Here is a 25,251-nt window from a genome sequence, read left to right as displayed (position 1 = left end):
AACATAGTTACAACACAGCTGGGTTGATCTGATATTTGCTTTGTGTGGTTCAGCTGGAGGAGCAGCTGAGTCGTCTGCAGAGAGAGAAGAACGACTTGCAGTCCAGGATGGAGGAGGACCAGGAGGACCTGAACGAGCTGATGAAGAAACACAAGGCTGCCGTGGCCCAGGTCTGCTTTCTGCTCTGTCCTGTACCGCAAGAACTGTATGACCTGAAAACTACATTTCCCAATAATGCTTCCGTTTCCTATATACAGCTTTATTTTTCATTTTAAAGTTTAAAATGGAACATTAGGACATAATACACTCGTTTATCGCCTTCCAACATAAGTTAAATCATCGACTTGCCTGGTCCACGTAATGTGTTTTAGCTCCGTCGGAGACCTCCAGTTACCAGTCACCCTTCTCTGCGTAGGTACGCCTCGTTTCCACATGGCGAGTCATCCTGAAGTGCATTAATTTCTTTGGGAACCCCCTGATCCGTTTTATTTTTTCGGTCCGGAATTTGCCTCGAGTATGTTACAGAATTTGAACATTTGCGGCAGATTTTGGACACACCATATAAACTGTATGCCACAGGAAGTTAGTATAAAATACACCTTTACTCACGGGCCAGGACTGGTTTGCACTGCTAGCTTAGTTTATCTTAGCTTAGCACGGCTTCAGCAGAAGCAGCAGAGGCAGTGGAGAGTGTCAGAGTGGTAATGAGGAAATACATTTTCCCCGAACACTATAACACTAATCAAGACTTTAAACTACTACCTTCAGTTGCACGCTCCTAATCTCTTTATATCTTTGCATTTCACAATTCCAAACTCTCCACAACCAGCTGTTGATTTCTGTAATCACATGTCTGTCTATCAGCCATGCTAGGGGACAGAAATACTAGATTTTCTCTGGAAAAAGAGTAACGATTGTTATATATATCATATTTAAAATGACTCCAGTGTCACACTCAGCCGTCGGCATGTTGAGAGCCGTGTGGAGGCAATCTGTCAATCATAGATATACTCTGAATTCCATATTGAGAACCTTTTAAAGGTCAAGTTTTCTTGTATAGAGACAAAATGTTTACCTGCAGAGTTACTAATTAAAATACATTGAAATCCTGGACGTCTAATCAACATGGTATATGTATTTCCTTCCTCACAAAACATGTGTGTGGCCTCATGCACATGTATCATGCTCATGCACATGCATGAGGCCACACGCATGTTTTGAGGAACCCCCTCATAGAAAAAACCAACATAGTGCTACTAGAGGTCAGAAAGTCTACAGGTAACCTTTAAGTGACTCCCTCCACAACCAGTGCAGTATTGATCATGTAACAGATGATGTAGCCGTATATGCAGATCAACAGCAAGGGGAAAGTAAAGTGGATTAAAAGCGCTTCCTTTCCACTGCTGATGGATGATGAGTGATCTTCTTCCACTGGCTCCAAATGAATCCATCCTTCCTGTCTAAATTAAAGCAGCTGAATTCCCCGTGGGACGACTCGCTGTAGCAGAGTGCTTCATCTACTGTGAAAAAAGCACTCGTCTCAAATATTTCACTTGGGTCACATTGAAATGAGATTTATAGATATGCTTTCTCCAGACCAAAAGAATATCTCTGCCAGATTTATTTGTCTAGGTATTGTCACGGTGATGTCATCATGTTTTATTGGATCTAAATGGATTTTTTTATTGTTTGGATTTAGATTGAGTTTTTAGGATTTTAGCTCTCTGTATCGTCTGCATAGTTGATGTACTTGGAAAGATCAAATGCTTATTTATACATCCATCAGATGGAATAAAAGAAAAGAAATGTTGCCCACTGACTTTGCTTCTTTTTTTTTTGTGGTTTCAGTCGGCCCAGAACCTGGCTCAGATCAGTGACCTACAATCCCAGCTGGAGGACGCCCTCAAGGAGAAGCAGGAGGTTCAGGAGAAGGTAGATGCTGGTTTTTAAGCTCTTAGCATACCACTGATGTGCAAAGAACAACCTGTTAGAATGTGCAGTCCGTCTAAAAGCACGGTGAAACTGGCAGGTCGAGCTGTGGAACGAGTTGGAGGTCAAACCTGTCATCATCAGAGCAGAAGAGGGAACTAGTAGGACGGGGTTAGTGATCCCTGAAGTCATGTCACATACTGTAGGGCTTTTTAATGATGCTCAGTAACCAATTAGAAACAGACTTTAATAGTTTATTCTATTAAAATGTGTCAGTGATCTCTTATCTTCTTTTTGTTGCTGAGTAGTTTGGCTTTTCTAAAGTTTCCTGTGCTGCAGTGTCCAGTGAAGAACGCCATTTACAAACTTGCCTGAATGTGCAGCGCTGCCTCAGTCCATTTATTTTGCCTTTGCACTGGTTTATTAACAAATACAAACCCTTGATGTAATTGATGTGTCATTCAAACAGGATTGGCACTGGCAATATGTGACACAGATGGCCAACTTGGTCACCCAACTCAGACAAGCAATAATGCTGAACATGCTAGAGCTGTCATCCTAATGATTGCTGCTGCACGGGTCTCCATCAGACACCGCTGTACCTGTCAAAGCCAGCCAAGAAGCTGCAGAGATTAGCCCTCTATCCCTCCTTTTACCTGTACAGCGCTGCGTATGACCCAAGCTCTGCATTCTATACTACGATACTATCTGAGAGCTCAGTTTCAGGGCACTCCACTGAGAGCAAGAGACATTCCTGTACCTTCTCTGAAGCTAGAAAGACATCAACCATACCTCTCCCTTCTTCACATGTCCTTCACCTAGCCTTGGGTTCTTCTAAAGTAGCAATATCATGAATGGTTATTAATCATACAAATTATGTTTGTGTTTTAAGTATAGAGCTGGAGTCAGTGAGCGGTTAGCCTAGCTTAGCATACATACTGGAAGCAGCTATTCTTGCTCTGTCTAAAGTTCAATCATGCACCTACCATCAGTCTGGTACATTACTATAGTCCTGTGCTGGGTTTGCCAATGGTGGTTATACGGGGTTTACATGCTGATTATGTGGCTTGCTAGATCTAGATACAGCTTTACATTTTTGAAATTCATAATACTTCCAATGCTCTACCTTGTGTCATTGTGACCCAACAGGCTTATGGCTTTTTATACAACCAATTGCAGCAGAGGATTAGCATGTTCAGTCAGAGATGGAAAATGTACCAGTCAAAACATCAACAACTGTAGTGATTGGATAGAGTGAAAACCTAAAGACTCTTGTGTAGTTTTCTTTTTTTGGAAAATCAGTTTGTCCTGATTTAGTTGGAGGGAGTTTTGGGTTGTTAAAAAGTTGTTTTTAAGGGAATAAAGGGGCTGAGGTTTAAAGGATCAACAGCTATGTAGACTGGGTGTTGTCTGCATCGCCATGACAATCAATACAGTTCTTACAAATGATGACAGTCGTAAGCATAAAGACTGAAGAGTAGTGCACCCAGGACAGGCACTCCACATGTCTACTCTTATTCTATTCAAGTATAGTGACAGTACGTTTGTGTCTTAGATGCAAGCCCTCCAGAGCCAGCTGGAGTTCCAGGAGCAGTCTATGGTGGAGAAATCCCATGTCAGCCGGCAGGAGGCCAAGATCCGCGAGTTGGAGACCAAGCTGGACTTTGAGAAGACCCAGGTCAAACGGCTGGAGGTGAGAGAAGAAGACAGGTGGAGGCGTGCTGGTGTTTGTAGGCGGAGGAAGCTCCAGCATGTGGAGGTCATGGGAAGAGGTCGATGGCAGGGTGAAATGTACTGCAGAGACAGAAAAAGGTCACGATAAACTGAACATAAATGGCACCACATGTACTGTACCTCCATAACTGTTGGATGTAACCATCCCTGCTTTACTTTGTCCTCTAGCTTGTGTTACGCTCACTTGACAATAATGTTTTTTTATTTGGCATTTTTCTAATTATTTTCAGATTGTGCCTCAGACAAAAAGCACAAGTGAAGGATAAAGGTCCCATGGACAAATTGAAATCCTCTCTCACCCACTGATAAAATGAACATGCTCTCAATTCTTGCAGGTTCAGTTTAGTAATTACTAGCTGTGCAATGTGTTCACCGCCAGGCAAACTCCCTCTGCTCCTTGCCCTCCAAAGTCAAAATAAATATATATATTTTTTGCCTGGGGTGAGATATGCAGAGTTAGGAAAATACACACAGTGAGACTCTGTCTTTTGGTGCGCTTTTTATGGCTCCTCACCAGCATTAAAAACTGCAGTGAGGGAATATTTCAGGTTGAGTAGTATAACTCATCAAAGCTCAATCAATACAGATGTGAGGAGGCACAGTACAACACCCACTCGTATGTGAAATATGGACAACGGCTAATGCAGGAGCTAGCTCACTGCTGAAGTATGCTTCTGGCATTGATGCTCAGACTGAATACAGACTCACTGCAGAGACTCATAGGAGGCCCCTGTTCAAACACTGCTGATGACCAACATGTACAGTTAGGTCCATAAATATTTGGACATTGACACAATTTTCATTATTTTAGCTCAATATTATTTTGGCATACTGCGAAAGCAACCAAAGAGTTTTTTAAGGAAAAGAAGTGGAATGTTCTGCAATGCCCAAGTCAATCACCTAACCTGAATCCAAGTGAGCATTTCACTTGGTGAAGACAAAACTGAAGGGAAACTGCCCAAAGAACAAGCAGGAAGTGAAGACAGCTGCAGTAGAGGCCTGGCAGAGCATCACCAAGGACCAAACCCAGCGTCTGGTGATGTCTATGGGTTCCAGACTTCAGGCTGTTATTGACTGCAAAGGATTCGCAACCAAATATTAAAAGTGACAATTTGATTTATGATTATGTTACTTTGTCCAATTACTTTTGGTCCCTTAAAAAGGGGATACCACGTATACAATGTGTTGTAGTTCCTCCACCATTCATCCGATTTGGATTTAAATACCCTCAAATTGAAGCTGAAAGTCTGCACTTAAAGCACATATTGATTGTTAAATTTCAAGTCCATTGAGGTGGTGTACAGAGCCAAAATGATGAAAATTGTGTCAATGTCCAAATATTTATGAACCTACTGATTACTGATACTAGGGATGTAAGAAAATATCAAATATTGGGATATTGTGTTTTGTGATACTATTTTGAATTCTCAAAAACACTATTGATTTTTAATTAAGAGTTTACATGCAAGGATTAACGCAGTCAATACTTAATTTATTTTTCAAAGATATGCACCCTCTGTGTATGTGCCCTCTCACAATAGTGCTGTGATGTTAGATGTTAGAGGGACTGTGATAAATGCAGATCCCATCCAATCTTTTTTTCCTCAGTATATATATGGTCGCAGAATTGCAATATATTAAATCCTATCCCCTGTATCATGATACTTATCGTATCACCAGATTCTTGCCAATACACAACCCTAATTGATACAATTGGAATTTCAGACTGGGTTCTGTGTATCCTTACTCACTGAACCACAACATGCGTTTGTTCATATTATTTCAGGTCTTTCTTGAAAAGTATTGACTTTTCTGTGTGCTCTGATTCTCATCTGCTACAGTACTGAAGTTTGAACCAAGGATGAGTCGATAAGGATACAATACATATTTAAAATGCTAACGCATTGCCAGCAGCAGGGCTCGAGGGTGGCTTTGATCAGATCACCTCTTCGGTCCAGAGTCAAATATCTCAACAAAAAAGGGATTGATTACTATATATCATTTGGTACAGATATTCATGTTCCTCTCAGGATTATTTGTAATCATTTTGGTGATCATCTAGCGCCTTCATCAGGTTAACATTTCTATTTGTCCGATACTTTGGTTTCTTACCAAATAACTGCAAAAGTTAAGTTGGTTTGTTGGCCAACTGTGTGCACATGTTGGATTGGCCACCTCAGGATTTTTTCAGATGACATCAGGTTGAGATTGAACTTTTTTGCTAGACGAAGCTGCGTACATGTAGCGGTACTTATATTTGTGTACTGTCCAGCTGGCTCTACATCATCTCACATGCAATTTATGTATAATATATATATGGTGTGTGGTATGAATCTGAGCGTATTGTTGAACCTTCTTTCTTCATTGCTGCGCAGAGCCTTGTAGCTCGTCTCAAAGAGAACTTGGAGAAGCTGACAGAGGATCGAGACCAGCGCAGCAGCAGCGAGATTCGAGAGAAGGAACAGAACAAACGTCTACAGAGACAGATCCGCGACGTCAAAGAGGAGACTGGTGAACTGGCCAAAAAGGAATCCGAGGCCAGCCGCAAAAAGCACGAGCTGGTAAGGATGTGACAGACAATAAGGAGACATGAGCAAGCAGTACAGAGCCTGCAATAGCATCCAGCAACAACAAATCAGCAACATTGAAGCAACCTTTTGTCCCGGTCTGCTGACTCTTGTCTCATTAACAGGAAATGGACATTGAGAGCTTAGAGGCTGCTAATCAGAGCCTGCAGGCAGACCTCAAGCTGGCCTTCAAGAGGATCGGTGACCTCCAGGCAGCCATTGAGGACGAGATGGAGAGTGATGACAATGAAGACCTGATCAACAGGTAGAAACAATGGTGCAGCTACTACAACAAATATACTGTTATCCACAGATTGTTGTACGATATTTTATGTATTTATATTTTATAATTTGAGTAATTTGTTGAAATGTCCATCCTTTGTGCAATGACACAAGCAGTACCATGCTGCCACATGTAGACAAACATCTGCATGATCTGTATAGTTGTCTCTGTACTTCACTCTACTCTCTAAGACCATCCATCGTAAGCACTCCTCACTATACATTATCATGTACATGTGTCATCAGCTTTCTGCTTTTGTTTTCTTTCCAAAGAGTGAGATGAGCAGACCGATATTAGTGTTACGTCTGTGTGTAGAACTGAGCTTTGACGTAGGTTTCCTGGTTCCATCGTGCCTGTACGGACACCAAAGCAACAACCTGCTCACTACTTGTAACTGGCATCCCGTGCTATAGCCGTAGCCACGCTCAGAAGTGCGTTATGTTAATTAGTGCGCTTTAGAAGCGTTGGTTGGTGTATGTTTGAACTTCAGACACAGTCAGCCTTAGCTTTATGCTAAGCCAGGCTAACCACCCGTATTTAACACACTGGTACCCATTTTCACATGTCACTCTTTGAGAGAAACCAGATAAGCACATTTCCCAAAATATTAAACTGTTCTCTTAAGTTGAGTTGATTTATGAGTTGAGTTGAGCCATGTGTGTGTGATATGGAATTATCTGGTCATTTACTACACTTCCTGCCCCTTTTAATGCCTTTCTTCCTCAGGATCGACACTTAACTTTACAGCCAGCTAACCTATAACAAGTAGGAAGTGAGTGAGGTGCACTGAAAGGATCTTTTGATAAAGGATCCCTCATACTGTGTACATGTGTACACTCTCTGAGACGCCTGCTGAGCCTTACAGTTGTCCCCTCTACAGCAGTAATCCACTATGAGTCATTACAATATGCTCGGTGAGGCTTTCTTGTCCTCTCTGTATGCAAGACACAAGATCAGGATGAGTCAAAGCTCCTAAAAACATGATGCGTAAAATACAGTTAGTTTGCCAAAGGGAAAATCCAAACTAGGTCATCACAGCATCTACCACGACAAACATATTTATTGAGATATTTTTAAGCATCATTAACATTTTTTGTGTTATTTTTGATTTAATTCTTATTTCCTGTTTTCCCTTTCTATTGTCTTTTGTTTTTCTGTGTTTCTTTTCTTCTCTGTCCCTCCACCGATCATCATCACGACCAGTTTGCAAGACATGGTGACAAAGTATCAGAGAAGACAGAACAGAGCGTGAGGAACTTGAACTTATATATATATATATATATATTTGCACCACTGGAAATGATGCAGTATTCTACAGTCTTTCAACATTTAGTAGAGAGGTTAATAGTGAAAAGAGAAAACCCAAAGTTTTCTTTCCAGGGTTTAGTTTCGGTCCAGTTAGTCCATCACTTCTGGCTGTCACACTCTAGAAAAGAGCTACTATTTGAAGGAAGAATCCCCCTGACAGAAAAACCTTATTTTATTTTACATTTGGAATGATCCTGGCTTTCTGGGCCAGTTGTTTGGTGATTTTCCCTGATTCCTGTGATCATTACCATCTATTTCAAGACATCACATTTTGTGTCAGGCTCAGTTCCACATCCACAATAATTCAAACAGGAAGAAATGCCTCATGGTAGATGCAGAGATAGAGTAAATCCAAGGGGGATTTTCCTTTGATGTGTGAAGGCTTGGGGATAATGCATCATCAACAGTGCTCAGAGATTTCCTCATAACCCCCGGTTTACTCCACTCTTCATTGCATGCGCTCACATGCTGAGATGCATTAATACCACTGACAATATGTTACTTCAGCCCCAGCATGAAACAACTCTCCTTCCTCAGATTCACTGTACGGTTAACCGCTTTGCAAAGCTTTGAATTGAAAGGCAGTGTCATGATCTCTCTAGTCATCCCCCTGGAGGCCGAGATCTTCCTCACACTTCTCTTTCACTCAGCCGGGGGGGGGGGTATATCCAGCTGTGTTTACCGCCTTGGTCTGAGGGTGTCATGTCGGACACTGCTGTGTTGTGTTTGAACAGCAGTCGGCGACGAGTCAACCTCTGGCTCACTGGGCCATCTTAATATTTCATCGTTTCCGTGAAATATGAACTATCTGGCTATACACTTGAATGTATTAAGATTAATATAAAGAATAATACAATTCTCTATTAAGCTGCTCTAAAATACATACAATCCAGAGATGCATATATCTAATATAGGAGCACTTTTGGCTTTAAATATCAGTGAAATTATATTGGGGCTTATTTAACATTAAGATGTGCTCTGTAAATGAAATGTCCAGTGCTCTCTTTAACCTCTAAAAGTCCATCCTGGGAGTTTTACATTACAATAAAGTTCATTTAGCGACGCTTTTGTCCAAAACGACTTACAATACAATATGTGCAAACAATCATGAGGGCACAACTCCGAACAACAAGAATCTTGCAGGTACATTGCAGTGCAGCACAATAGCTTCAAATAAGCCAAACAAATGTAAGCGCTACATACAGAAATAAGAAAATCAGAAGAAGAAAAAAAGAAGAAAAACAGGTGAGTTTTCAGTCTGTGATGGAAGGTGTGAAGACTGTCTACTGACATGATATCAATGAGGAGGTCATTCCACCATTTTGGAGCCAGGATAGCAAAAAGGCGGGTTTTAATTGAGGCGAATCTGGGTCCCACTCGGAGTGAGGAAATAGCGAGCGGATTGGCCGATGCAGAGCGAAGTGAGCAGCCACTGGTAGCCAGTGAAGGGAGCGGAGGAGCGGTGTAGTGTGGGAGAACTTGGGTAGGTTGAAGACCAGTCGGGCTTCTGCATTCTGGATGAGCTGTAGAGGTCGTGGCACTTGTAGGCAGTGCAGCAAGGAGGGAGCTGCAGTAGTCAGTGAGATGACAAGAACCTGGACAAGAACCTGCGTCGCCTTCTGCGTTAGTAGAGGACGTGTCCTCCTGATGTTGTACAGAGTGTGTCTGCAGGAGGGGACGTATCCTCCTGATGTTGTACAGAGTGTGTCTGCAGGAGGGGACGTGTCCTGCTGATGTTGTACAGAGTGTGTCTGCAGGAGGGGACGTGTCCTCCTGATGTTGTACAGAGTGTGTCTGCAGGAGGGGACGTGTCCTCCTGATGTTGTACAGAGTGTCTGCAGTAGGAGACGTGTCCTCCTGATGTTGTACAGAGTGTGTCTGCAGTAGGGGACGTATCCTCCTGATGTTGTACAGAGTATGTCTGCAGTACGGGACGTGTCCTCCTGATGTTGTACAGAGTGTGTCTGCAGTAGGGGACGTGTCCTCCTGATGTTGTACAGAGTATGTCTGCAGTAGGGGACGTGTCCTCCTGATGTTGTACAGAGTGTGTCTGCAGGAGGGGACTTGTCCTCCTGATGTTGTACAGAGTGTCTGCAGTAGGGGACGTGTCCTCCTGATGTTGTACAGAGTGTGTCTGCAGGAGGGGACTTGTCCTCCTGATGTTGTACAGAGTATGTCTGCAGTAGGGGACGTGTCCTCCTGATGTTGTACAGAGTGTGTCTGCAGGAGGGGACGTGTCCTCCTGATGTTGTACAGAGTGTCTGCAGTAGGGGACGTGTCCTCCTGATGTTGTACAGAGTGTCTGCAGGAGGGGACGTGTCCTCCTGATGTTGTACAGAGTGTGTCTGCAGGAGGGGACGTGTCCTCCTGATGTTGTACAGAGTGTCTGCAGTAGGGGACGTGTCCTCCTGATGTTGTACAGAGTGTCTGCAGTAGGGGGTTGTTGCAGTGATGTTGGCACTGAAGGACAGTTGATCGTCCAGTGTCACACCCAGATTCCTTGCTGTCCGAGTCGGGGAAACAACAGAGGGCTGGGGATGGGAGAGCCCTTCCCCTGAAGTAAAAGGAGCTCGGTCTTGTCGAGGTTGAGCTTCCGTGCCTTCATCTGGGTTTCAGACCTGAGAAAATACATAATTATTTGAGTATCATCTGCGTAGCTGTGGTAGGAGAGTGAGAGTGAATGACAGAGCCAAGTGAATTGGTGTATAGAGAAAAGAGGAAGGGACCCAGGACAGAGCCCTAAGGAACCCCAGTGGTGAGTTGACTGGGGTATGAAAGAGATCCTCTCCATGTTACCCTGTAGGTGCGGTCCTAGCAGCGTGAAGTTCCTCAGTGACAGCGAGGAGGGCAGTCTCAATTGACTGGCCTTGAAACCAGATTGGTGCGACTCAAGAAGGTTGTTCGCTGAAGGTAAGACGAGAGTTGATTGAAGACCGTACGCTCATGTATTTTGGAAAGAAATGGAAGAAGAGAGACAGGTCTGCAGTTGTTCACTTCAGAATGGTCTAGTGTGCGTTTCTGTAGGGTTCACTCTTGTCTCTTTCCAGGGCTGTTGTACAGTAGCACAGGTATTGAAAAGGAGCTTCTGTAGCACAATAATCAGCCTTTAAATGTACTTTTTTTATTGTGTCTCATGCCACTGCTGGCTTCGCTGTCAATCAAACGTGTTTTTGGCCCTCCAACCAGATGCAGGATAAAATAATATCACTGATGTGTCTCCAAAGACCTTCTCTCTGACTTTAAAGTGAATAACATTTTAAGTGAAAATCACTTTAGCCCAGATATTTGACGACACAAAGGAAAGGCTTTTGTGACTTTTGTGGTTTTCAGTACATCTAATGACTACTTGAATATGTGCTATTCATATTGTTCACTGCAGTGGAAGTTTTGCAGCACAGATGAACTGGTGTTACCTTTTCATGTGACACGGTGGATGAGAGCATGGTTCCCGATGGTCTTGGAGACGATGCAGATGCCTGTCTGTGCTCCAAAGCCACAGGGACTTCACTGGGTCGACAGTTTCATATATCGGAGGCATAAACAGTGGCGTCTATAAGACCCTGGGACACAGGAGCAGAGCAGAGCAGGAGGATCCATAGAAGCTAATGATGAATGTAATAGCGTGTAACAGAGATGTACAACCAATGGCGGCAGAATGTCACAGACAATTAATGTCTCCTCAGCACTGTGTTTGTTTGCTTCCCCCAGGCTCTCGGCAGGGCTTAACTAATGGTATGGTGGTCAAGGACATAAATTGTGTTTGACACCATGTGTGAAGTGCACAATTACATATTGCCCACAATTGTGGTGTTGTAGACCTGAGATCTCTATGTGCTCTGAATGTATTACACAAAATATAAAAGCTTTTTTTTAATGAACTCTTCAAAGTTTCAAAATGTTCATACTAAACCTAGCTGTAAAAACTTAATGTCAACATATTTAATACATTATACTACAATATTTGCTCAGAGGATCTCAAGTTGGATGACGGTCTTGAGACAAAGTGTTTCAGTAGACTAAACCTAACCATATGTGGGTCACAGAGGTCCCCCCCCGAACACCTCCCTATGACTGTTGCGTGGTACGAGAACATAGCACTTCGTGGACTGACATAAAAACATTCCAGGAGCGTCCTCTCCCCTCATTCAGTAATCTTATCCAGTCTTTTAAAAGGTCCACACACGGTGTCCACAGTCAAAGACACTTGGCTGCTCTGTCATCATAACAGTAGGCTGCAACAAATCCCCAGATTGTCTAATAGTAGAGACATGTTTTGAAAAGCTATTTACAGCTTAAGAGTCTGTCACCACCCTCCTCGACTTTGGCATAAAGGCTGTCCTAGCATTACCATCCAAGGTTATTATATTCCATAAAAGCCAGCATGTGGATCTCACCGAGCTAGCCATTATTTGAAATCCATGGAGCTTTTGTCTCTGAATGTTAATGATTTTAATTACAGGTAGTACTGGGCCTCTCTGAGCTCTGTATGCTGGAGAAAATAATGTTTTCCTCTCTCTTCCCTACAAAATGGGAGGCTCTCTGAAACAGATGCAAAGCTGTTGAGCCACTCCTCTGATGTCTCTGTAGGACTATTAAGCTGTAACAACTTAATTTCACAGCATCACACACGCACTGGGCTCTGACGGCACTTAATGAGTGTTGCACTCTTTTCATCCGTGTCAAATTTTATGACAAGCCCTCTATTTTACTTCATGGCTCACAGTGGTTTGTGAATGTGTAATGATAATTGAGAGGAAAAACAGTGCAGTGCCCAGCTGTGTACCAAATCATTCTGTCAAGAAATTAAATTATGACGACCGGTCATGAAAATAATTTTGGACATTTCTTGCCTCCCCGCTGTGCAGTTCAGCAAAATAAATCATGTTTTATTCTGGTGTAGGTGAGGATATGCCAGTATATACCTCTTTACCAGGTATGTGCTGGTGAAGGCTGTTTAAACTGAAACATTTCAGGAATACAAGTATAAGATTTTCCCTTTTATTGAAGTCCTACTGCTCTGCGGCACACAACTGTCACAAGTCTGTTTACTACTAAAGCATTTGTACAATGTCCAATGTAAGCCAGATGCACCTGCTCTGAATGAAGTGTTTGCTCTGCTGAAGTTAGAAGGATTTATGAACAGAGATAGTGCTACTAAATCTCAATACTATGACTGTCTCTTTACCATTTGTTCTCTTTTGCCAAAGGATTTCAACAAGCCGTCATTAGAACACCACTAGAGTAGTTTCCTCAAACAAACAGTTACACCGTTACAGCAAATCTCAGTCTGAAACCACATTTTATTGAACACATCTCTGAATGCAAATGTGGGAAATGTAGGCACACAACTTCAACACAGTTTAAGGCCCTGATTATTAATGATTCATATTGAGAATACAAGGTAAGCTTGATGGAACACATTACAAATCAACACAAAAACAGGGCTTAATGTGTCTCAAACAAAAACCTTAATAACTACAAATGATTTGATGTGTAGGTGCACTTTGGATTTCTTAGATAAAACATGTCTATTGTATATTATTGCTCATTGTGGTAACAGAAGTTAGTGCCTCTATTAAAGCATTTGGTATTTTGCCAAAACGCATCAGTATAAGAAAAAGGAATAGTAAACTGAGGCCGTAGTATTGAGGTTTTATTTGTGTTTTTGAAATAGCACTATGTCAGTTCATAAGTTGGACAATGTCTTGTGTAGCTTTCTTACTAGTACTCTACCGATTTAGAGATTCTGCTGTGTTATGTAATAGCGGCTAATGTAGCCTGCAGCAGAGATGAGCAGCGGGCTCCAGAGCTCTGTGACTCCACACCTCCACGTTCTTCTACTTCTTAAACTTGAGGACATCACTTGAGGACATTTATCAGACTCCACAAAGCTCCCTCTGGGGACACTAAAGGCGTTATACTACTTTTAAAACATATGCAGTGTTACACTAGCAGTACATTTCCATGCTAACTTCATTTTATTTTGTTATTTATTCTATGTTGTTTTTCATCTGAGAGAGAGTTTACTTACATCTTCATGTCTGTGAGAGTTTCTCCTGTTTTGATATTTTGACTGTGAAGGTTTCAGTTAACCTCTCATCCACCTGTTGAGATAGAGCCATGGGAAGAATATTGACAGAACTAAGTGTGCCGAGCATCCCCACATTCCTCGTGTTTGTATAAGTAACATGTATTTGTATTGTTCCTGGTCAGACTCAGCAGCACTTGTTGCTGTGGTACTCTATCCATTTCAGCTCACATTTAGTTTGACTGTTTGAAATGTCTTTGACAATTGATTAATAAACCATCAAAGACAACTTGGTTATAACTTCATTATTTACTCATCTCTCTCCAGGAGATTCTAAATTTCCACCACAACTAGAACTGTTGACTCTTAAATCAGTCAGCTTGGATGGTTGAGCGGTGTAAAAGTGAGGCCAACAGAGTTTCTTCTTTCCCAGAAATCAGCAATTAATTTGGTGTACAATCTTATCATACCAGGAGTGACGGCCAAAACTTTATTTAAAAAAAAAAAAGCTTGTGTGTAAAAAGCAGAAAGTTCCTGTAATTCAGGCACTATCGTGGGGTTTTGTGCCTGTCATGGTGCTGCTCAGGCTATGAAGTATCTCTGGGGGAGTAAAGGTAGAAAGTATGTTGGATGCCTGAGTGGAAGCTAACCGCAGGACCATGATAGCCCTCATCTAACAGTGACAACAGTAAGAAGTTGCTGTGTGGTGTGTACATCTATACAACCTCTCGTTGGCATGTTTGTGTGCTTACTGGGGCTCTTTGAGCATTTGTTGTCTCTTATCCAGAATACATGTCACAATACCTCTTTGCTCCCACTCTAACACTTACAGCCTGTTCTTCTTGCTCTGGCTCCACAGCTACAGAGAATTACAGCAATATTTCTACCAGTGGTGCCTCTCCTTTCACACTAACATTTGTTTTACCTTACGCTCTCCTCTCTAAATGTCTTTATCTGACTTTTTCTCTTCATAACCTTCTTTGCCATCTTGTCTCTCCTTTACTTCCTCTGACTTGCTGTCCTGTCTCTGACTCCTCTCCAGTCAGGGGGATTCCGACACAGACTCTGAGGTGGAGGATCGTGTGGACGGGGTGAAGTCCTGGTTGTCTAAAAGCAAAGGTTCCACCAAGAACCTCTCAGATGACGGCAGCCTCAAGAGCTCCAGGTCAGTACAAAAGCAGCTGCTTTTACTATCACTACAGCAGCCGTTAGTAAGCAGTCTACCTACTCATTTGACTGTGTCTGGATGAAATGGTTTACATCATCTGATCCAGAGGAAATAAAGCAATTGGAGCAGAGTACTTTGCTGAAATGAAGGGGCTGCTATTACTTAAATGTATTTTCAAGCTGCTTTGTCTTTATTGTCGCCCGCTCGGTGAAGAGGGGACTTTTTTTTTCTAAAAACAAACCACCTCCGTGTTAGATTTATCGACATGCCCAATGGCCACCTGGCATAGTCTACCTGAGCCGCTTGCTGAGATTAATGAATGTGTCTGCCAGCTGACAGCTTCGATTGCCCCAGATTTGTCTCCTTACCAGAAGATTTAACTTCTCTGCCTCAGCTGAGCCACTCCAAACTTTAAAAAACTTTTGCCGTTTTTAAATCTCTCTTTGCAGCATGTACTTAAAGATAAACACTTCCCCTTGTATACGTAGCTTTCAAGTGACTTTAATTGTCACTTTAATTGCCCAGTTCTCAGTCATTCACTTCTCAGTCATTCATCTTCAGTTTTCAACATCATTTAGAGCCAGAGTCTGCCACAGCTTGTTAGCGTGAGCCACCTAGCTGCTACGCTAACACCACGGTAGCTGTTTGGCTAGAAAGACACAAAACTAACCATATATCTCTATAAATACATATATGTCCAACAGCGCTGGCTGACATTACTGTCAGTGGAGATGTTGCTCAACTAGCTAGCGTCACCGTCGGTATGTATGAACCATAGACTGTTTACAAAGATATGTTTCATACAGTCTACGTTTGAAACATACAGTCACAGTTATAGGAAGTTAAAGTATCTCCGTGACTACTTCACTCAGAGCAGCTGTCAATCACAGCTCACAATCTTACCCTGAACCTGTACCCCATCAGTCAGGCATACCCAATAGAAAAACAAAGGAGCACACACTCTTTCTTCTCTTTAGATGTTGAGTCCTTTTTCCGGACCAAATCTTTCTTCTGTAAAATAGCTGTAGTGGATTGAAATCATGATTTTTCCCATTTGTATTTTTACTGTGACCTTCATCTGTTCTTGGTGGGCAATAATATTATCTTAATGTCTTAACATTTCAGTGCAGGAAAAAAGCCTTATTAGTCCCTTGTCAGTTGTCTTCAGTTGCACTCTCCTTACTCTGTCTTTCTTTCATTGCTGTACTCTCATTTAGCTATATTCCATGACATTTCTGTTTTTATTTGTCAAGTTTCATTCATTTGTTTCTTCTCTTCCTTCACTCACCTCCACTTGACCCAATATTTCATCCTTGTCATTTTCTCCCCAACTGTCTTCATTCCTTCATCCTTTCCTGTTGCTTCTTTCTAGATTTGCTGTAAATGTAGACGCAAAGGAAGGGAAAGAGTGGAAAGAGGGTAAGGAATGGAAAGAGGGCAAAAAAGAGGGCAAAGAGGTAGAGTCAAGCAGACCAATGTCAGTGATGAGCTCGCTCAGCTACAGAAAACGCTCCAACCTTGAGTCTATTGGTGGCAAAGGGGATGCCCTCTTTAGTGCCCTCAGGGAGAATGCCGACTCAGAAGACGCTCTGTCCTTCCATAAGGGTAAACCCAAAAACACAGATCTTCAACAAGACACCTACTCAGTCAGCTCCAGGAGGAAGTCCCAGGCAGACGATGCCATGAATGACAGAGAATCAGTCATCTCACAGGCCTATTCAGAAGCAAACAGCCGAGCCAGGAAAGGCATGGACAGCCGCTGGGGTGACTTCGACAAAGAATCAATTGTTTCATACATAGCACCAAGTCGGGCCTCCACACGTCTTGGGTTAAGCCCAGAGAATGATGTCAGGTCTACCATCAGTTTAGGTCTGTCAAGCCCACTGGGACGCCACCAAAGCACCTCACGCTTAGATGAGGGTAGAGGCGTTCGCTCACTGTATGGAAGCAGTCCCAGTAGCCCTTGCTTTAGCAGACGGTCTGGGGGTCGCAGTCCTGGAAGTGTGAGCCGAGCTGATTCCCATATGTCGCTGGCACGCAGCTGCCGTCTGAGTGAGTTTGACGTTGATATTGACGATAGTCGCAGCGTGGCCTTCACCGAGAAGTCAGTGTACAGTCCTCACTCATCCACTGGCCGCAGTGTCTCCATGCCACCGCCACAAGCCAGATCTTTAACTACTGACAATGACCCAATTGATAACTTGGACATCAAACCAGTCAGTCATCGCAACTACCTCGACCCTGACCTGGAGAAAGCCATCAATGAGGTGCTGAGTTTCAAGCCTATCAAATTCAAGCGCAGGAGCCTGGAAGACTCCGAGGCTGAAGAAGGAAAATCCAAGAATGATAAAGACGACAGCAAAAGTGTCCGTAACGGAGATGGTAGTCGCCCTGCCAGCAGTCTTAGACGCTCTGCATCGGCAGTGGACTGCATGAGACCGTCCCGCAGCGGCAGCAGCTGCAGCAGTCGCCATCGCAGCAAAAGCAAAGGCAAGAGCAAGAAAAAGAAGAGAAGCCACAGCTCAGAGTCTGATAGCTCAGGAGACGACCATCGTCACAGGAGCAGCTCCAAGAGGAGGTCCAAGAAGTCAAAGAAAAAGTCCAAGAAGAGGGCTGAATCTTCATCTTCTTCCTCGTCTTCTTCATCTTCGGACTCTGAGTCGGACTCTGGGTCGAGCTCCGGTGCTTCCACCATTTCCTACCGAAGCTCCAGCAGTGTGAAAAGAGCCCCGGTTCGAAAGGCATCCAGTCCAGAAGAGGAAGAGGAAGGAGAAGCTAGGCCACAGAGTGAGAGCCTCAACAAAAAGGATGATAAGAAGAGGAAGAAGAAGGTGGACAACCTGATGTTGAAGTACCTGTACCGGCCGGACAGTGACTGAGGAAGGCAGTAGGTGGTTGCCTGAGAGGGACTTACCTCAAAGCGTGTTTATTAAGCATGGTGTGACCTAACCAATCAAAGACAGTCTGACGGGAATTAAACGTCTACAGTTAGAAATTCAAATTCTTGGGTTGCGTTTTTGATGACGTGTCTGAGGCATGCTGACACTTTATGTTAACTACTCCACTTTATGTTAACTACTCCACCTACTAAACGATAGTCACGACAACCTCTGTGGCTGTTTTTGCACGAGTTTAGTAAGGCTCTCATTGAGGACTTTGAGGAGCGGGGGTTGTGATTTCTTTCACACCAGGACTTATAGTTGCTGAGAAGCTGCACTCAACGTGCATGATAACTCAGCCCATAATCATTCCTGAGATGTCACTTTGATTTATAGCGCCACAAAGGGGAAAATAACAGGAGTCAAATAAGAGAGACTGTAATACATTTCTCCTTCCAGCCCAAGTGCAGGTTTAATTAGACCCGAGCATTGATTTACACCAACTAACACAATCATTTGAGATGCACAGTTGACACTTATTAACTCCCTGTTTCCAGTATTTTAGCTTTTTGAATGTTAGATGATGCTAAAAGGATGGGCCAGGTTCTATGTAGACTGGTGATGGGATTGTATTCTGTTGTTCTGAAAACATTTTTACATATTGAAATCATTTGTTTTATTTCCATTCGGTTTATAATTCACTATAACATTTTGAGAGGATGGAGATCACAATGCTTTGTATTTGGTTTTTGAATGGCAGTGATTTGTTTCCTTAGTAACAATAATAACACAAAACAGTTGTGCATGCTCGCGTTGGACCACATCGCATGAGTTTTGTGCCCCTGAGATGCTAGAGTTAATGTGCAGCTGGTCTTTGATTGTTATGAGAGCTCAACATGCTGTAACACAAAACACAACCTCATCACCACAAAGTTAGAAAAACACTGATATTATAGAAATATAGAAAACACAAGCACATTGAGAAACATTCACAGTTAGACAAACATCAGCAAATACAGAGCTGCTTTGAAACGCTGCTCGTAAAACACAATGAAAACTTGGTGACTCTTGGAGTCACTAAGAAAAACTTGTAGATAGTAAAAGGCTACAGCTAGATGTGTTAATGTCTGCAATAACATTAGAATCAGCACAATAAGAGCCTTAAAACTAAGCTAAAGCTAATGTTCTACTTAATTCACAAGTGGTTGAATTAAGCAAATGGCGTGTTTGGGCTTTTAGAGTCCCATGAAACTGGTGTTGTAATGTAGTTGTTGTGTACGGCTTGCAGCAGTTCTGTATTTGTTGTATTTGATATATTTGCAGTATATTTCTGTGTTTACTATGTATCGCAGTCTTGAATCTCACAATAGCCTTAGGCCTTTTTAAGGGTTCATGAAGAATGTTGACTGCAAACTCACATGATTGTAGGCAATCTTCTTAGCACCCTCCCCCGTTCCACAAAGAAACATTACTCTTCAACATGTGTTGTGTTTTTATACATTGCAGTGCATTGAGCTCTCTTCAATACAATACTGTTCTCTGCTCACTTTCTTGAAAATAACAACAGCCTCTACTTGTTCTTTCCTCCTGCCCCCCTTGCCGAAGACACTACTGCTTCGATAGATCTGATGAAGAGGAGGAGGAAGAAGAAAAAGAAGGCAGCGGGGCGACCCAGGGCTCTTACTCTCGATGTGGCAGGGAAATGAAAGAGGATGACGGCGAAGACGGGCCTTATGAGAGCACATCGTAGTCCTCGCTGTCAGCATCCACCTCTGAATGCACCCTCATTACACTGTGACACTGTCTTGCATGCAAAGTTGACCACAACCGTGGTCACAACCACACACTTAATAACTCACAACACTCAGCCAGAGCTTCCTGCAGGCAGATCCTCCCAGGATTTGGTTATAGCTTGACAAACTACCTGGTGTTTGTGACTCTGCTCTCATCAGTCTAAGCTCACTGCACACACAGCAGCTCTGTTATTAACCACTTCGCTGGCTGCATGCAAGCAGAAGTTGCTTGGCTGTATGGTTGTACGTGAGCCAAGAACTTGAGGTTGCTATGTAAAAGATTCTTTCTGTCTTTGTCTCTGTCACTCTTCCTCTCCTCTTTACATATAGTACACCACAGTAATATGTATTGCCATAGTACAATGTATTGCCAAAAAGCCTTTGTTAAAGTATGTGATCACACTGTTTCACTTATTGCCAATTGATGCCGAGTCCGGAGAAAAGTCCCAGCCTTTTTTTTTTCCTTCTTGTTTGTCTTGTTCTTGTCTTTCCATTTCGAGAACAAGTGCCATTTGATTTAAGTGGGCTCCTCTGCAGCTGTGGCATTTCATAAACTGCTGCGCCGTACGCTCCCATCATCATCTGCTCACTATTTGTTTGCCTGAAAAGTTTTTCTGCCTCTTGCTGGTAAATTATCTCTTCCTTACAGGGGAGGATGTTTGCATCACTAACTGCTCCGCCATAAAGGCATTTGAATATTTTGTCTTTGATTTGTGATAGATTTGTTTGCAGAGGACTGCCGTCGAGCAAATCAATTTCCTTGAGGTTTGAGCTAAACTGCAAAAGGCCTGGTCTTATTTTTAATTCGACTTAATCTGACAAAGCTTTTGCCAGGATTCTTCAGTGATGAAGGGGCGTTGTCTTCGTGCTTGTCGTTCACGTGTTGTCTGTGTTTTGTATTAATGTGCTTTCCTTTTCTAGAGGGAATGTACCTGACGTTGGGCACCAGTCACTTGTATATTTTCCTCAGCCAGCATGTTCGAGGAGGAAAGTGCTGTTATTCAGTATTTGTATTATAGTCAAAAAATCACATGGAAATTCCAAAACTAACAATGTCTTTTCTTGACTCTTGGGAATAGTATGTGTTACCAAATATTCTGAGGTCAAAGGTCCACGTAACACGTTTTTGAGAGCTTATACCATCATCACAGCTCTTAGCCCTAAGTCAACTGGTTCCTACTGCAGATGTTAATCTTTAAAGGTTTGCAAATATACATCTAGATTTTAACCAAATGGGAACATGCCAGTGAATAATAACAGCTCAAGGCTAACTGGAAAATATGATAGATCACATGTCATGATTACTCGTTAAGAACAGCTGGTTGGTTTTCTGCAATTTGCGCTAGCTACTAGGACATTAGCCTAGTTTACAGATAGGGCAGCAGGGCATGCAATAACGGTGCAAACCACTTCCTGTTGAGGATTTACCATTTAAACATCCTTACAGATTAAATATCACATTTCTTTCCAATGTGCACACATTTTGAATTTAATGTACAGTACCAGTACAAGTTTGGACACATTCTCATTCAATGTGAATAGCTTTCATAGCTTTTCATGATGATATAAGAAAATGTAGAATATCACCAGCCCTCTCCTTTGAAGCCTCCTTGTGTTCTTCACCTGTACCTTCATTAACTGGACACACTACAGCCTGTATAACCAATACTGTGAAATCATGTTCCGGGTCTTTGAGTCCTGCTTATTTGTCAGGTTTTCTTTTTTTAAGCCAAGGATGCCTCGAAACAGCAAGAAAATAGGAACCTGCATTTTCATGGTTGCTTAAGTGTTCCATCACAAGCTTCTGTCTGTATTTACTGAAGAGCATTAAGATCTTTGTGAAGCCTTTTGAAGCCCAGAAGAGCTAAATGTGTTACTTGGGGCAGAAAGAAATGTGTGGATATTGTTCATTGGGGGAGAAGTTGGGTGTTATTCTACTACACATGCTTTTAGTAGACTCGTGTCTTCATTTTTATTCTCTATGCAGTCAACACAAGTGTGGAAATGTGTTTTTTGACCTTATTGACCCTGATAAAAGTATCTTGCTTCAACAGAAAACAACAAAAGAGCAGGCGTAATATTGCTGACTGCACACCGTATTTATATATAAATATGTGTATGATTGATGCAAGCTTTGAAATAGTTCATGTTTATTTTCATTATTGAACAAATTGACCACTTGTTATACATTTTGCATTACAGTTTAATATATTGTAAATAAATGATGGTGATCGTTTTAGAATGCATTGAAGACTGGATTTGTCTTGAGTTTAGCTGCGGCTCGTCTTCAGGTCATGTCTCTCCATTTACACTTCAATATAGACTTTTGATGAGGATTTCCACAGGGCATGCAGATTAAACACAAAGGAAACTGTTGTTTTCTGATGCTTCCACTTTGGTGTTTACTTCTGCTTTGAGAAATGTCGACCGCAGCAATGACCCTGTGGATGCCTTTAGAGGACACAACCCATTGATTTAGTCTTTCCATTTGTTTGTTTTTTGCCTGTAATTGAAGGTAAAATCAGTGTTTTCTGAAGCTACAGCTCTCCAGATACCACACATTTAGCGGCAGGCAGCAAGATTTATGTTGGAGAAATTCAGTTTGCATAATGATAAAGATGATTCAAAGTGTCAGTGATGAATGCAGACTTTCATTTCAAAATCTTACTTTGACAAAAAAATACTCCTGTGATTATATCAACACATCAGATTCCATTAATTGACTCCTGACTGTTGTGTTGGTGCTGATGAGCTGACCGGAGGTGGATGAAGTACTCAGTTTACTATAGTAAAAGTAGTAATACTGCTGTGTAGAAATACTGTAACAATAAAAAGTCCTGTATTCAGAAAAAGTAACAAAGTATTAGCATCAAAAAGTACTCATTATGCAGAATAATATAGATGAATTGGTGAATTTCACCAAGGGATCAATAAAATGTATTCTATCCTATAATGATAAATTATTTGTTGATTATATTTTGTATAATGAATCTGAATCTGAATCTTCAAAGTAACTAAAGTTATCAAATAAATGTAGTGTAGTAAAAAGTTCAGTAGCAGGAAATGGAAATACTCAAGTAAAGTACTTAAAATTGTACTTAAGTACAGTTATTTAGTAAATGTACTATTTACTGTCCATTACTGTAGCTGACTGATAAATCTGATAGATTCTGGAAGTGCTCACCAGCTCATCTTGTCTGCAGGTTGTAGCCCTGCTAGCACTGAGCGCTAACAACAACATGCTAATGTTGGTCTGTGGGTCGTTCCACCACAGACTACAGGACTGTCTCAGAAAATTAGAATATTGTGATAAAGTTCTTTATTTTCTGTAATGCAATTAAAAAAACAAAAATGTCATGCATTCTGGATTCATTACAAATCAACTGAAATATTGCAAGCCTTTTATTATTTTAATATTGCTGATTATGGCATACAGCTTAAGAAAACTCAAATATCCTATCTCTAAATATTAGAATATCATGAAAAAGTATACTAGTAGGGTGTTCAACGAATCACTTGAATCGTCTAATTAACTCGAAACACCTGCAAGGGTTTCCTGAGCCTCGAAAAACACTCAGCTTGGTTCAGTAAACTAAATCACAAGTATGGGGAAGACTGCTGATCTGACTGCTGTCCAGAGGACCATCATTGACACCCTCCATCAGGAGGGTAAGACACAAAAATAAATGTCTCAAAGAGCAAGCTGTTCACAGAGTGCAGTTTCAAAGCACATCCACAAAAAGTCTGTTGGAAGGGGGAAATGTGGCAGGAAATGCTGCACAACCAAGAGAGATGACCGCAGCCTTAACAGCATTGTGAAGAAGAGTCGCTTCCAGAATTTGGGGGAGCTTCAAAGACAGTGGACTGAAGCTGGAGTCCAGGTATCAAAAGCCACTGTTCACAGACGTGTCCGGGAAATGGGCTACAATAGCCGTATTCCCATGGTTAGATAAACTATGGTTAGGCAAATAAAACACTTTGATTTATGTTAGGGAAAGATTGTGACTGCAGTTAATAAAAAGGCAAACATGCAGGACGTCTGAAGTGCTACACAGCCTTTCACCGTGCAGACCTACATTCTTAATGTTTGTATGTAATGTGATACATATATTATATAATATATATATTATATAATGTGTGTGTGTGTGTACACTGAAAGTGTACACACACACACTCAAGTGCTCAAAGTGTCCTTGAGGACAGCAGAGGGAGACCTCAGATGTTATCTTTCTTTGCTGATCAATATTCAATCTAATATTTTGATGTGTTATAAATGTGCTCTGCATTTTGTCTTTCATTCAACTTGAGAGAACAGAGAAAGTCCTTCACGTTGTTATACAGATATGTGCATTGTGTACAACTTAACTGCATTAGAAAATGGGCATGTGCAATATATTGAGCAGTAAGTCATTATGCAGTATAATGTAATTGTAAAGTGTGCATCAGGATACATGTCTCGCTGCTTCAGTTATTGTTGCTCGTGCGAGAGCTTTGCCTTCATTAAGAATATGTTTTTGTTCCATCTGGTCTTTACACGTGAGACATTATTTGTCTGCAGTTCTCCAGTAGAACTCCATGATGGCGTCCTGCTGTGATTACTGGACATCTGTGTCACTGCAGCAATGGGCCCCTGTACAAGGCTGACACATGACCATTCATACTGTCATTCACAGTAGACACTGGCAGGAAGCTGAGCACCCAGAGGAGATTTACACTGACAGCTGTCATTACAGCTACACGTGTTAGTTACAGCATGTTTAGACAAATCATTGTTCAAGGTAAGAAGATAAATCAGGAGAAATTAAGTTGCAAATAACGTAGTCAACAATGATACAATTCAGCATTTATAATTTATCTCACACAAAATTCGTATTTATCATCCGAAGTTGTGATATGTTAAAAATTAAATACGACATCATGTACCAAAAACCGACCGTTTAACTTTCGTCCGTCATTAAAGTTTTCAGAACAGGTTTTACTTTCTGCATTCTTTGCGTCCGTCTAAAGCAGTGACTCTAAAACCTTTTTGGGCCAGTGCCCCCCATCCATTATCCAGGTCCCTTACTGCCCCCCATCAAATAATATGTAGGCTAATTGTCTCCCCTGCATTTTAATGTTGATTATTATTCTGTTTGTATTATTATGATTATGATTATTATTCTTAGTATTTATTATTTATATTACATATTGATTAGACAAAGCTTTCGATCTACCGGTCGATCTTCGTTCCTACCCTCACCTATGTTCACGAAGGTCGTGACCGAAAGAACGAGATTGCGGGTAGTCGAACCTCTGAAGAGGAACAATGCAGATTCCGTCCTGGTCGTGGAACAATGGATCAACTCTTGACTCGCAAGGATCCTGGAGGGATCTCATCCGGTCTACATGTGTTTTGTGGATCTGGAGAAGGCATATGACCGGGTCCCCTGGGTGATGCTGTGGGAGGTGCTGCGGTAGTATGGGGTGAGGGGGTCACTTCTGAGGGCCATCCAATCCCTGTACTCTAGTTGTGTCCGGATACTCGACAGTAAGTCGGTCTCGTTCCCAGTGAATATTGGCCTC

General features: G+C 42.0%; 1 protein-coding gene across 1 annotated transcript in view; it reads left to right on the top strand.

The window, feature by feature from the left end:
• The window catches only part of LOC115017350 (unconventional myosin-XVIIIa-like), a 90,551-nt gene extending 70,911 nt beyond the window's left edge, over positions 1–19,640 (top strand). Inside the window, exons 32-40 of the mRNA XM_029445696.1 lie at positions 54–170; positions 1,849–1,932; positions 3,485–3,622; positions 6,039–6,224; positions 6,356–6,495; positions 7,717–7,761; positions 14,892–15,014; positions 16,390–17,904; positions 19,502–19,640. Coding sequence (XP_029301556.1) covers positions 54–170; positions 1,849–1,932; positions 3,485–3,622; positions 6,039–6,224; positions 6,356–6,495; positions 7,717–7,761; positions 14,892–15,014; positions 16,390–17,896 — 2,340 coding nt within the window. The 3' untranslated portion in view covers positions 17,897–17,904; positions 19,502–19,640. The remainder of the gene's footprint in view (positions 1–53; positions 171–1,848; positions 1,933–3,484; positions 3,623–6,038; positions 6,225–6,355; positions 6,496–7,716; positions 7,762–14,891; positions 15,015–16,389; positions 17,905–19,501) is intronic.
• Positions 19,641–25,251: the final 5,611 nt, after the last annotated feature.

Source organism: Cottoperca gobio, chromosome 13 (assembly GCF_900634415.1).
Source record: "Cottoperca gobio chromosome 13, fCotGob3.1, whole genome shotgun sequence".
NCBI classification, from domain to species: domain Eukaryota; kingdom Metazoa; phylum Chordata; class Actinopteri; order Perciformes; family Bovichtidae; genus Cottoperca; species Cottoperca gobio.
This window is presented reverse-complemented; position numbering and strand designations above follow the sequence as displayed.